The sequence below is a fragment of the Mustela lutreola genome, chromosome 13 (genome assembly GCF_030435805.1).
Source record: "Mustela lutreola isolate mMusLut2 chromosome 13, mMusLut2.pri, whole genome shotgun sequence".
NCBI lineage: Eukaryota > Metazoa > Chordata > Mammalia > Carnivora > Mustelidae > Mustela > Mustela lutreola.
In genome coordinates, this window is record NC_081302.1 from 14,474,919 (window position 1) to 14,489,979 (window position 15,061).

General features: G+C 39.7%; 1 protein-coding gene across 2 annotated transcripts in view; it reads left to right on the forward strand.

The window, feature by feature from the left end:
• Positions 1 to 15,061, forward strand: part of UGGT2 (UDP-glucose glycoprotein glucosyltransferase 2) — a 192,698-nt gene that overhangs the window by 88,718 nt on the left and 88,919 nt on the right. For both annotated transcript variants that reach the window (XM_059144382.1, XM_059144383.1), the window contains exon 16: positions 1,979 to 2,110. In XM_059144382.1, coding sequence (XP_059000365.1) covers positions 1,979 to 2,110 — 132 coding nt within the window. The remainder of the gene's footprint in view (positions 1 to 1,978; positions 2,111 to 15,061) is intronic.

Here is a 15,061-nt window from a genome sequence, read left to right on the forward strand (position 1 = left end):
AAGGAATAGGTCATCGGTTTACAGTGAGGAGCGGAAAAGGAAGAATGCTGGTTCCTTATCATGAGGAATAACATGGGGCTTTGTCCGCCCTCATATGAGGACTGTCTCTGGCAATAATGATTCAAGTAAATCGGGACTCAACATTCTTTTTTTTAGGATTTTATTTATTCACATATGAGAAAGAGTATGTGTGTGTGTGTGCCCACACGTGTGCGAGCAGAGGGAGAAGGAGAAGCAGGCTCCCCTGCTGAGCAGGGAGTCCCTCCTGGGGCTCAATCCCAGGACCCCAATTGTGATCATGACCTGAGCCAGAGGCAGATGTTTAATGACTGAGCCAACCAGGCGCCCCTTTAAAATAGCGTTCTTAACTGATGCAGGTTTCCCCCGCTTCTGAGCAGAGCGTTCCTTTGAACCTTCTGTAATAAAGCCCAAATGATTGTGAAAGAAAGAAGCAGTCATCATCAGTCGATATGGAAAAATTTTTGAGCATTTTCCAGAATGAAAAACTAACCTCTTTTAGGCTTTTCTGACTCTTAAGGCACATGTTGCTAATGACACATGGAATAGATTGAGAGAAGCACAGATGTTCCCAGACACAGGTAAAGCGCTGGATCCCGAGCTCTCGTTCGTGGGGAAGGAGCCTACAGGGCTGCTCTCACTGCTTGCTGCAAAACAAACACTGAAGCCTGTTTCTACTTCCTACCATTTTTCATAAAAATGAAAATCCTCTTTGGATTTCTTTTGGTTAGTGAAAACAGATACCGATGTCACTCTCATAGAAGAAAAGTGACCTAACATGAACTTTTGAGAGGCGAGACATCCGTTGTATCAGAATGCTACTTGATGGTAAGTAGCATCAAGTAGCATTAGTACGAGTTTCTTCTGGTCAGGAAGTTTTTCCCCAAGATGGCTTCGTTCTAGCTCAGTGTTCGTGGTTATGTCTCAGCTGAGGCATCTACCCAGAGGTGCTTTCCCCCTCCATGCAGAGCCGTCCCTCCCCCCATGCCTAGCAGAGTGCGGGGGGCTTAGGAGAGGGTCTGTGATGAGGGAGAAATGAAACAGGAAGATAGAGGAGCTACAGCTTACATCCTGCGCCGTGCTTCCAGCATCTCAGATGGGGGGAAGAATGGAGGGACGGAAGAAACCTAGTCAAGGTCTTTACTGGAGAGCAGTCAGGAATGAAAATAAAACCTTTCTGAAATAAGCCATTGAAAATATTTTATATGGGGGCACCCGGGGGGCTCAGATGTTTGGGCATCTGCCTTCAGCTCAAGTCGTGGTCCTGGTGTCCTGAGATTGGACCCTGCATCCTGCTCCCTGCTCAGTGGGGAGTCTGCTTCTCCTTCTCCCTCTCCTTGTGCTCTCTCTCAAATAAGTAAAATCTTAAAAAAAAAATTTTTAATCTTTAAAAAAAAATACATTGTATATATACCTTTTTAAATAAAGGGAGCTTGCACACCTGGGTGGCTCAGATGGTTAAGATCTGCCTTCGGCTCAGGTCGTGATCCCAGAGCCCTGGGATCGAGCCCCATGTAGGAGACTTTGCTCAGCAGGGAGCCTGCTTTTCCCCTCTCCCCCCTGCTTGTACTCTCTCTCTCAAGAGGGCTAAATAAAATTCTCTCAAGAGAACAAATAAAATCTCTTTTTAAAAAAAGGAAAAAGAAAAGGGAGCCATTATTTTACTAAGAAGCACAGTGTCTAGTTTGATCAAAATGGAACATAACATAAATTTGTTACAGTATTTTTTGAAAGCCACAACATATTCACAAAACCATTTTTATTGGGAGATATATTGTGTGTTTAAAATGATTTATTTATCTGTGTGGGTGGAGGGCGTGTGTATACATGCACATATGTGGTAAACTTAGAACTTACAAAGTATAAGGTATGTTTTTATTTTATATAAATTTGCACACTCAGTGAAAGAAAACTGATCACCATAAGATGAAAATTAAGTGTAAGATTTTTATTTCTACAGATGTACCAAAGAGTGAAGAATGACAATATACTCACTGTGGACCATGTGAAGAGTGTCCTCCTAAAGTTATTTCCAGATGCTAATATTTGGGATATTTTGGGCATTCACTCTAAATACGATAACGGCAGAAAGGTAAGTTGAAATGCGAATTTTTGAAAACAGGATCCAAGAAACTTCTACTATAATCTCATGAGTAAATGATCTCAATATAGTTAACTCATGATTTGGATTTTAGACCCTCAGAAAGAAGGGAAGTTTACGACCCCCGAATGACGCACGTCATCTGATGAGTGCTCAGATCGCCATTAATTGACCTTTCAGAAAGCACGAGAAAATATAATTGTCAGGATTTACAGGATAGGAGACTTAAATGTAGAGTTATTTACTTATATTTTTAAAATTCGAGACAGTACAAGGGTCAGAGGGAGAGGGAGAAGCAGACTCCCCACTGGGCAAGGAGCCTGCTGGGGAGCTTGATCCCAGGGTGCTGGGATCATGACCTGAGCTGAAGGCGGACGCTTAACTGACTGAGCCACCTGGGCACCCTGAATGCAGAATTTTAAAGAATGTAATTTGTACTTTCTTGGGAAAAATGGAAAGCTGGCTTTTTAGAGAAATGCTAGGACGAGAAACAAATTTGGGAAGTTGGAGCATCACTGGGGTCGAATTTCTCATGCCCATAGAGATCAAGGTTTTTAGATGGGTTCTTGCATTTTATAAGAGTTTTTCGGCCACAAACCGGTCTCCATGCTAACAGTGAAGGTTAGGATCCCTGACGTTGTAATGTCCCACCTGACTCGGCCGTTCAACTCCTAAGCCTCACTTTCTCAACTCTTCGCTTGCTCTTCCGTTCTCCCCGGGCGGGCAGACTAGCTCAGGTTCCTGAATGGACTCCTCCTCCTCCCCAGAGGGCCTTCATGTGCTTGTTCCCACCACGGGTTCCTGCACCCTGCCTCCCTTCTCTTCTAGCCTGTGTACTCTTGGCTTTAATTACTTTGAGGGGGATGTAACACTTTGGAAAGAACTTCTGGGAAGTCTTTTCTAACCCTCCGCCTGAGGTTAAGCTGCTCGTGCTAACGCCACATGCAAAAACCCTGCTGCGTACTCCTGCATACAATGATGACTACAGTGGCCTGTTATTCCCTGCCTTCCCCTGGATCACATCCTCCCTGGGAGCAGGGCCCCTGTCTCCTGCTGGGTCTTGGGGGTGCAGTGCTCAGTAAACATCTACTGAATGAAATGACTGTGGAGGCAAGGTGTCTAAGAGTGAGGGTTGTGTGGTCGGACAGAACTTCACGGGAGCATTGAGGTTTTAGAAATCGCTGCTCTGGGAGCTAGGAAAGGCAGTACAGTGAAGCCATGTATAAAAATGGCTATGATGTTGAGTTTCTGCTGGAGTTGTCTACCATAAATTTACAGGAGCATCAATCTCTTTGTTTTTAAAAGTCTAAAATCCCAGGGGCACCTGGGTGGCTCAGTGGGTTAAGCCTCTGCCTTCGGCTCAGGTCATGATCCCAGGGTCCTGGGATCGAGCCCCATATCGGGTTCTCAGCTCCACGGGGAGCCTACTTCCTCCTGTATCTCTCTGCCTGCCTCTACACTTGTGACCTGTGTGTCAAATAAATAAGTAAAATCTTTAAAAAAAAAAAAAAAGTTCAAAATACCGGGCACATGAATGAAGGAAGGTAGCTGGTTAAAGTGCTGTGAGGTTGAAATGTTACGAGCTGCAAGTGACATTGGCATAAGAGGCCCAAAGAGTAGTCCCGGAGAAGACCTCTGGGGCACTAGCAGGCTACTTAGAAACTGGAGCCGAGCCAGGAAGCCAGAGGTCTGGTGGTCTCGGTGCAATCAAAAAGCCAGTGTGGTAGGTGTTAAGGATTGTTTCTAGTTACTGAAGAATAGTTTTCCCAATGATAATTTCTGAACTGAGAATGAGTTGCGTTGATATTTTTCATTTCTATATTTTCATATAATTAAAAATAAAACTAAAAAACAACCAAGATGAACTTTCTTTTGGGCCAGAGTTGCATGGAGGCATCTCTTTTAATAAAATTATTTTTAATAAGTACTCTTCAGGGCTTCTTTGGGGGAGAAAGAACACAAATATCCTGTAGTGATTATGTAAACTCATGGAATAGAAATCGGGGAGTTTTTATATATTAAGGATCCTGTTTACACAGGTTGAAAGCAAAAGGTTGCAGTGTTTGGATTTTAATATCAGCTGATGGTGAGTGGTCATGATAGGAGTCCTGGACACAAACCCATACTTAGACCTTACATGCTCTGTTTTTCTTTCTTCTTTCAGTGGTAGAGCACAGTTTCTGTTCAGACCTTACCTTTCTTAGGGACTGACACTTGTGCAAGAATCGTATCTATTAAGCATGACTGAGATGCATAATGGTGATACCAAGAGTCAGTTCTCATTCAAGAGTAAAAATTTTTTTCTGGTGGATTTACCCTTTTTTTAAATGAATCTGAAATTTCTTACTGATTTTTTTACTAAGTTATGCCTGCTTTGTTTCTTAAGAACCCTTTTCTGGTTCAAGTTTATTATAGTATTTAATGCCTTTTTTTATGGATTTTATTTATTTATTTGATAGACAGAGATCACAAGTAGGCAGAGAGGCAGACAGAGAGAGAGGAGTAAGCAGGCCCCCTGCTGAGCAGAGAGCCCAATGCGGGGCTCGATCCCAGGACCCTGGGATCATGACCTGAGCTGAAGGCAGAGGCTTTAACCCACTGAGCCACCCTTTTACAACATCTATGTACCTGAAGCTATGAAGTGCATTAAAATGAAATACATTCCTAAGAACAGGTGGTAGGAAATATTCAAGCTGTTTATTTAATTGCAATATATTGATTAAAAAGTTTAAAATATTCATAATCTTATCTTGCACGTGGAAAGAGATGAATTCATTTATTCATGTCTATTGTAGTTAAAAATAATAATAATAATATCTGCTGTGATACAAATGAATTTGAGATATTATACAGCCAAAACATACTACTTATTATCAATTGCCATAAAAATGTCATCTAAATAACCATGTTATCCTTAAATATTAGAACTTACAACTCAATTTTATCATTTCCCATTAATTGCCTTTCTTATACATAATCATATGTGGATATAAATGTCATTTCCAACTGGACTATAACTACTTCAAAAAAAGGAATTTTAGGGGCACGTGAGTGGCTCAGTGGGTTAAAGCCTCTGCTTTCGGCTCAGGTCATGATCCCAGGGTCCTGGGATTGAGCCCCACATCGGGCTCTCTGCTCAGTGGGGAGCCTGCCTCCTCTTTCTCTCTCTGCCTGCCTCTGTGTCTACTTGTGATCTCTGACTATCAAATAAATAAGTAAAATTTTAAAAATATATATTTAAAATAATACAATAATAGTAGGGGACTTTAACACTCCCCTCACTGAAATGGACAGATCATCCAAGCAAAAGATCAACAAGGAAATAAAGGCCTTAAGTGACACACTGGACCAGATGGACATCACAGATATATTCAGAACATTTCATCCCAAAGCAACAGAATACACATTCTTCTCTAGTGCACATGGAACATTCTCCAGAATAGATCACATCCTCGGTCCTAAATCAGGACTCATCCAGTGTCAAAAGATTGGGATCATTCCCTGCATATTTTCAGACCACAATGTTCTGAAACTAGAACTCAACCACAAGAGGAAGTTTGGAAAGAACCCAAATACATGGAGACTAAACAGCATTTTTCTAAAGAATGAATGGGTCAACCGGGAAATTAAAGAAGAATTGAAAAAAATCATGAAAACAAATGATAATGAAAATACAATGGTTCAAAATCTGTGGGACACAACAAAGGCAGTCCTGAGAGGAAAATGTATAGCGGTACAAGCCTTTCTCAAGAAACAAGAAAGGTCTCAGGTACACAACCTAACCCTACACCTAAAGGAGCTGGAGAAAGAACAAGAAAGAAACCCTAAGCCCAGCAGGAGAAGAGAAATCATAAAGATCAGAGCAGAAATCAATGAAATAGAAACCAAAAAAACAATAGAGCAAATTAATGAAACTAGGAGCTGGTTCTTTGAAAGAATTAATAAAATTGATAAACCCCTGGCCAGACTTATCAAAAAGAAAAGAGAAAGGACCCAAATAAATAAAATCATGAATGAAAGAGGAAAGATCACAACTAACACCAAAGAAATACAAACTATTATAAGAACATACTATGAGCAACTCTACGCCAACAAATTTGACAATCGGGAAGAAATGGATGCATTCCTAGAAACATATAAACTACCACAACTGAACCAGGAAGAAATAGAAAGCCTGAATAGACCCAAACCAGTAAGGAGATTGAAACAGTCATTAAAAATCTCCAAACAAACAAAAGCTCAGGGCCAGACGGCTTCCCGGGGGAATTCTACCAAACATTTAAAGAAGAATTAATTCCTATTCTCCTGAAACTGCTCCAAAAAATAGCAATGGAAGGAAAACTTCCAAACTCATTTTATGAGGCCAGCATCACCTTGATCCCAAAACCAGACAAGGATCCCATCAAAAAACAGCTATACACCAATATCCTTGATGAACATAGATACGAAAATTCTCACCAAAATACTAGCCAATAGGATTCAACAGTACATTAAAAGGATTATTCACCACGACCAAGTGGGATTTATTCCAGGGCTGCAACGTTGGTTCAACATCTGCAAATCAGTCCATGTGATACAACACATCAATAAAAGAAAGAACAAGAACCATATAATACTCTCCATAGATGCAGAAAAAGCATTTGACAAAGTACAGCATCCCTTCCTGATCAAAACTCTTCAAAGTGTAGGGATAGAGGGCACATACCTCAATATCATCAAAGCCATCTATGAAAACCCACCGCAAATATCATTCTCAATGGAGAAAAACTGAAAGCTTTTCTGCTAAGGTCATGAACATGGCAGGGATGTCCATTATCACCACTGCTATTCAACATAGTACTAGAAGTCCTAGCCTCAGCAATCAGACAACAAAAGGAAATTAAAGGCATCCAGATCGGCAAAGAAGAAGTCAAATTATCACTCTTCGCAGATGATATGATACTATATGTGGAAAAACCCAAAAGACTCAACTCCAAAACTGCTAGAACCTGTACAGGAATTCAGTAAAGTGTCAGGATATAAAATCAATGCACAGAAATCATTTGCATTTCTCTACACCAACAACAAGACAGAAGAAAGAGAAATTAAGGAGTCAATCCCATTTACAACTGCACCCCAAACCAGAAGATACCTAGGAATAAACCTAACCAAAGAGGCACAGAATCTATACTCAGAAAACTATAAAGTACTCATGAAAGAAATTGAGGAAGACACAAAGAAATGGAAAAATGTTCCATGCTCCTGGATTGGAAGAATAAATATTGTGAAAATGTCTATGCTACCTAAAGCAATCTACACATTTAATGCAATTCCTATCAAAGTACCATCCATCTTTTTCAAAGAAATGGAACAAATAATTCTAAAATTTATATGGAACCAGAAAAGATCTCGAACAGCCTAAGGGATATTGAAAAAGAAAGCCAAAGTTGGTGGCATCACAATTCTGGACTTCAAGCTCTATTACAAAGCTGTCATCATCCAGACAGCATGGTACTGGCACAAAAACAGGCACATAAATCAATGGAACAGAATAGAGAGCCCAGAAATAGACCCTCAACTCTATGGTCAACTAATCTTCGACAAAGCAGGAAAGAATGTCCAATGGAAAAAAGACAGCCTCTTTAATAAATGGTGTTGGGAAAATTGGACAGTCACATGCAGAAGAATGAAATTGGACCATTTCCTTACACCACACACTAAAATAGACTCAAAATGGATGAAGGACCTCAATGTGCGAAAGGAATCCATCAAAATCCTTGAGGAGAACACAGGCAGCAACCTCTTCGACCTCAGCGGCAGCACATCTTCCTAGGAACATCGCCAGTGCAAGGGAAGCAAGGGCAAAAATGAGCTATTGGGATTTCATCAAGATCAAAAGCTTTTGCACAGCAAAGGAAACAGTTAACAAAATCAAAAGACAACTGACAGAATGGGAGAAGATATTTGCAAACGACATATCAGATAAAGGACTAGTGTCCAAAATCTATAAAGAACTTAGTACACTCAACACCCAAAGAACAAATAATCCAATCAAGAAATGGGCAGAGGACATGAACAGACATTTCTGCAAAGAAGACATCCATATGGCCAACAGACACATGAAAAAGTGCTCCATATCACTTGGCATCAGGGAAATACAAATCAAAACCACAATGAGATATCACCTCATACCAGTCAGAATGGCTAAAATCAACAAGTCAGGAAATGGCAGATGCTGGCGAGGATGCGGAGAAAGGGGAACCCTCCTACACTGTTGGTGGGAATGCAAGCTGGTGCAACCACTCTGGAAAACAGCATGGAGGTTCCTCAGAATGTTGAAAATAGAACTGCCCTATGACCCAGCAATTGCACTACTGGGTATTTACCCTAAAGATACAAACGTAGTGATACGAAGGGGCACGTGCACCCGAATGTTTATAGCAGCAATATCCACAATAGCCAAACTATGGAAAGAACGTAGATGTCCATCAACAGATGAATGGATCAAGAAGATGTGGTATATATACACAATGGAATACTATGCAGCCATCAAAAGAAACGAAATCTTGCCATTTGCGACAACATGGATGGAACTAGAGCGTATCATGCTTAGCGAAATAAGTCAAGTGGAGAAAGACAACTATCATATGATCTCCCTGATATGAGGAAGTGGTGATGCAACATGGGGGCTTAAGTGGGTAGGAGAAGAATCAATGATACAAGATGGGATTGGGAGGAAGACAAACCATAAGTGACTCTTAATCTCACAAAACAAACTGAGGATTGCTGGGGGGAGGGGGGTTGGGAGAAGGGGGGTGGGGTTATGGACATTGGGGAGGGTATGTGCTTTGGTGAGTGCTGTGAAGTGTGTAAACCTGGCAATTCACAGACCTGTACCCCTGGGGATAAAAATATATGTTTATAAAAAATTAAAAATTAAAAAAAATATATATATATATATATTTAAAAATCGATGTGGCTTCAAGAGCAGCCAGAGAGTGAACCAGAAGCAGATCCTAGAGCTGGAATGGGGTCTATAGGTCCTCGTGCTGACGGTCACCCTGTAGTGTCTGAATCGGCTGAGAAAGAGGTCAGGTGCTTCTGGGTGATCACCGTCCCAGGACTGCAGCTGCTTTCCAGCTGGTACAGATGTATGTCATTACACAAGAAGTGGTAAAGCCTGTCCAGTGCAAACCAGCTGATTATCAGATCTGTTTTTTTTAACACATTTTGGATAAGTGAATATTTCATGTTTGTGACTTTTTAAATGTTCCTTGCTTAGTAAATCAAATACTATGATTGTTTTTCCACTTTTTAGCAACTTGTTTTTTTAAACTTTTTTAAACTTTAAGAATTACACTTTTTTTTTTAACCCATTTTCCATAGTATTCTTCTTATTGCAGATGTATCCAGATAGTCAATAGATAGGTCAGATAACCTATCCAGAAATTTTCTTACAAATAAACACATCAGTTAACAAACCAGCACCTTCCTCACGCACACCAGCCCCTACAATGTCCTTCCATAGCCATGCGGACCCTTTCCTTAAAGTGAACCGGTCATGCTGTTCATGGATGTGAACCTGAACACAGCTTCCTTTCTGGGTCCGCCTTTGCCCTTCATGTTGCAGGTCTCTGCTTTATCTCTGGTTTTGTGAGCACTGTGCCTTTTCTGTTTCTGATTTATTTCTAATTTTACTCCTCTCCTAAGTAAACATGCATGATAGAAAAATTATTTTAACTCTTTTATGATTAAAAAGCTTATGCTACCTTTCCATCTTATTGGTAGTTGGACTGGGTGATCCTTTTTCTTCCGGGTTCTGGAGCGTGTCTTTACTGTCTCCTGACTCCCATAGGCTACAGAGACCAGTGATATCATTCTGATTTTAATTCCTTTGTCTTTCTGCTTTATTTAATTATATGTTTATTTACCCAGCTTGAAAGCTATTAGAATTTTTTTCTCCCTGGTGTTTGGAAGTTTCATGCTGGCGTATCTTCGAATTGGTCCTCTTTCATTCGGGGTATTGGGTATTTGATGAGCTCCTTCTGAAGGTTTGTCTTCATTCTGGGAATTTCTTTATTTCTCTAATGCTTTCCTTCATTTTCTTTGTCCTTTCTGAATCTTCTCAGTTGAGTCTCTATTTGCTTTCTCTTTTTTTTTTATTCCTTTGTCCATTTTGTCCAATTTTTAAAAATTTCCTGCAGATCTTTCTTGTGTCCTATTCCTGTTTTATAGCATTTAGTTCTTCTTTCATGGACACAATGTATATTTTTTTTATCTAGGAGTGTGAATTTTGTGATGTGCTGTTCTGCTCCCTGTATTATCTCTGCCTTCTACAGCTTCCCTCTTCTCGTTCATTTTGATTTCTCTCTTTTGTGTTTGAAGCATTTGTCAAATGTCTTATGATACCTGGTTATCTTTCACACATACGTATGAAACTCTAAAAAGCTGATAATGAATACTTGGTTCTTGTGAGTTGGTGAGCCTCCCCCGGGGAGCTGAGCTGACTTCCTCAATTAAAGCAGAGTCTTCAAATAAGAATTCTTTATTTTGATCGTAGAGGAGTACATGTGGCCGACGAGAGGATGGAAAGGGTGCGCATATCAGAGGTTACAGCACAGGGTATGTGTGAGACCAGGGTGTGGTCACCACCTGGGTATGAAGGATGGGCACATTCCTTTAATCTCCTGCCTGGTCTCCTCCCCTTTCTCTGCCTTTCATCACCCAGGCTAGCCTTTGTGATTCCGTTTCAGCAGAGAATAAGAAAAACATCTGTCTGCCAGAGCAGTCTTTTTGGAAAGATAATGACAAATATCCTCATGTTGCTTCAAAAATCTGCAGTTGACATGTTTCAAGAGTGATAGAAATAAGCAATAATCAGAGAAGAGGACAAAGATTATATAAATTGATAATATTTAGAGCCTCTTTTGACTCTGACAGAACTGGAAGTTCTACTTTCACTCCCTGAATAAGATGCCCCTGATAAGAATCTGAAGAAATTTTTGCAGCAAGAAACAATGTGATTAAAATCCAGAATGATAGAGGATAATGTGAAAACCTTTTTTCCATTAACATGGACAGGGAAGGATAGCTTGAGTGCCTCTGCATTGATAAAATTGTAGTTCTCAAGTTATTCTGGGGTATCCTGTGCAATTTTACTTATGGACTGCTATGGAAGTCTAAATCTGATGTTGATTTAAGCGGTCACTGACCAGGACCTTCCTGTAGAGACAGTCCTGTAGAGACAGCTCTATTTCATGGTCCAACATGATCAGCACAGCATCTCTCATTCCAAATTATTCCCCAAAATGCAAATGTGTGAAGGTGTCTACTGAATTGAAAATTATTTCAAATGGATGACACTTAATAGTATTGGTCTAGTGTGGAAAATCTCAAGTACATTTATGCCAGCCTTCTAGGAAAATATTAAAAGAAGGGGAAGGACAATACATCATGAATTAATCTAGAAGCTTCATCAACTATAAATAATCACAGACAAATAAAGATGCACACAGTCCTGAAATTCATCTTGCCTTTCAAATATTTATATTTCATTGATAGTCTTTGAATTTGGAAAAGAATCTCAATATTTTGCTTTTTATGGAGTATCAACTTGCCATCAAAATATTTACCAGTGAGAGCCTTGCATATGTGACATTGATTGCATATGTGATAAACACAAGTAGTAGTTTTCTTTTTTTTCTTTTCTTCCACTGCCTGCCATTTTAAAAGAGCTAGGAACCTCATCTATTAACTATTTTATTGGATATAGATTGCTTAAGAATTTATCTAAATACTTATAAAAATTGTGATTGGGTTATGGTATTGAAATGGAAATATAAAGAACTCAGTAAATGATGAATATGCATGAAGTGTTCATTAGATATTTGGTAGTAAAGGGAATGAAATTAAACATGTAGTAATTTTCTATGTTAAAAAAAAGAAAAAGAAAAGAAAAGCAGGACATCTTTGTAATGAAGCTTGAAGTCAGGTATTGTGATGCCCCTAGCTTTGGTTTTCTTTTTCAATGTTCCCCTGGTGATTGGGGGTCTTTTCTCGTTCTATCAAATTTTAGGATTGCTTGTTCCAGTTCTGTGAAAAATGCCAGTCGTATTTTGACAGGGATGGCACTGAAAGTGTAGATTGCTCTGGGCAGTGTAGACATTTTCACAATGTTTATTCTTCTAATCCAGGAGCAGGGAATGTTTTTCCATCTCTTTGTGTCTTCCTGAATTTCTTTCATAAATGTTCCGTATTTTCTAGAATATAGATTCTTTACCTGTTTGGTTATGTTTACTCCTAAGTATCTATGGGTTTTGGTGCTATTGTAAATGCAATCAATTCCTTAATTTCTCTTTCTTCAGTCACATTGTTAGTGTGTAGAAATACAACTGATTTCTGTGCATTGATTTTATATCCTGCCAGATTGCTGAATTGCTGTATGAGTTCTGGTAATTTGCAGGTAGAGTCTTTTGGATTTTCCACATAAACTATCATGTCATGTGCAAAGTGAGAGAGTCTGACTTCTTTGCCGATTTAAATGCCTTTTATTTCTCTTTCGTTTTCTTATTGCTGAGTCTAGTACTATGTGGAACAGTAATGGTGAGTGTGGGGATCCTTTCATATTCCTGACCTTTAAATGCCTTTTATTTCTCTTTCGTTTTCTTATTGCTGAGTCTAGTACTATGTGGAACAGTAATGGTGAGTGTGGGGATCCTTTCATATTCCTGACCTTAAGGGAAAAGGTTTTCCCCATTCAGAATGATATTTGCTGCGGGCTTTTCATAGATGGCTTTTATGGTATTGAGATATGTTCCCTATATCCCTACATGGTGAAGAGTTTTAATCAGGAAAAGATCCTGTGTTTTGTCACATGCTTTTTCTGCATCAGTTGAGAGGATCATATGGTTCTTTTATTAATATGCTCTATCACATTCATTGATTTGTGAATGTTGAACCACCCTTGTATCACAGGAATAAATCTCACGTGGTTGTGATGGATAAACCTTTTAATGTACATTAGATCCTATTGGCTAGGCTGTGATCATCAAGACAGCATGGCATTGGCACACACAGACACACAAATCACTGGAACAGAATAGAGACTCCAGAAATGGACCCTCAATTCTATGGTCAAATAATCTTTGACAAATCAAGAAAAAATATCCAGTGGACAAAAGACAGTCTCTTCAGTAAATGGTGCTGGGAAAATTGAACAGCTGTATACAGAAGAATGAAACTTGACCATTCTCTTACACCATACACAAAGATAAACTCTAAATGGATGAAAGACCTCGATGTGAGACAGGAATCCATCAAAATCCTAGAGGAGAACACAGGTAGTAACCTCTTCGACATCAGCCACAGCAACTTCTTTCAAGACATGTCTCCAAAGGCAAGGAAAACAAAAGCGAAATGAACTTTTGGGACTTCATGAAGATCAAAAGCTTTGCATAGCCAAGGAAACAGTCAACAGAACTAAGAGGCAATCCTCAGAATGTGAGAAGGTGTTTGCAAATTACATTATAGGTAAAGGGCTAGTATCCAGGATCTATAAAGAACTTCTCAAACACCAAAAAAACAGGTAATCAGGTCAAAAAATGGGCAGAAGACATGAACAGACTCTTCTCCAAAGAAGACATACAAATGGCTAACAGACACATAAAAAAATCTTCAATATCACTAGCCATCAGGGAGATTCAAATCAAAACCACATTGAGATACCACCTTAGACCAGATAGAATGGCAAAATTAAAAAGATTGTTGAGGCTATGCAGAAAAGGGAACTTTCTTTTTTTCTCTCTCTTTTTTTAAGATTTTAGCTTCTGTACAGCAAAGGAAGCAGTCAGCAAAACAAAGAGGCAATCCACAGAATGGGAGAAGATATTTGCAAATGAAACTACAAGCAAAGGGCTGATATCCAAGATCTATAAAGAACTCCTCAAACTCAACACACACAAAACAGATAATCGTGTCAAAAAATGGGCAGAAGACATGGACATTTCTCCAAAGAAGACATACAAATGGCTAGCAGTCACATGAAAAAAATGTTCATCGTCATTAACCATCAGGGAATTCAAATCAAAACCACACTGAGATACCACCTTACAACCAAGTTAGAATGGCAAAGATTAGTAAGACAGGAAATAACAAGTGTTGGAGAAGATGTGGAGAAGGGGGAACCCTCTTACACTGTTGGTGGGAATGCCAGCTGACGTAGCCTCTTTGGAAAACAGTATGGAAATTCCTCAAACAATTAAAAATAAGTTACCCTATGACCGTGCAATGGCACTACTGGGTATTTACCCCACAGATACACATGTAGTGAAAAGAAGGGCCATATGTACTCCATTGTTCATAGCAGCAATATCCATAATAGCCAAACTGTGGAAAGAGCCAGGATGCCCTTCAACAGATGAATGGATAAAGGAAATATGGTCCATATATACAATGGAATATTACTCAGCCATCAGAAGGGATGAATATCCAACTTTTGTATCAACATGAACAGGACTGGAGGAGATTATGCTGAGTGAAATAAATCAAGCAGAGAGAGTCAATTATCGTATGGTTTCACTTACTTGTGGAGCATAAGGAATAACATGGAGGACATTAGGAGAAGGAAAGGAAAAGTGAGTTGGGGAAATCAGAGGGAGAAATGAATCCTGAGAGACTGTGGACTCTGAGAAACAAACAAGGTTTTGGAGGGGAGGCAGGTGGGAGGTTGGGTGAGCCTGGTAGTGGGTATTATGGAGGGCACATATTGCATGGAGCACTGGGTGTGGTCCTAAACAATGAATCCTGGAATACTGAAAAAAATAAATAGATTTTATTTATTTGACAGAGAGATAACACAAGTAGGCAGAACAGCGGGCAGAGGGAGAAGGAGAAGCAAGCTCTCCACCAAGGAGGGATCCCAATGTGGGGCTCCATCCCAGGACCCTGGAATGATGACCTGAGCTG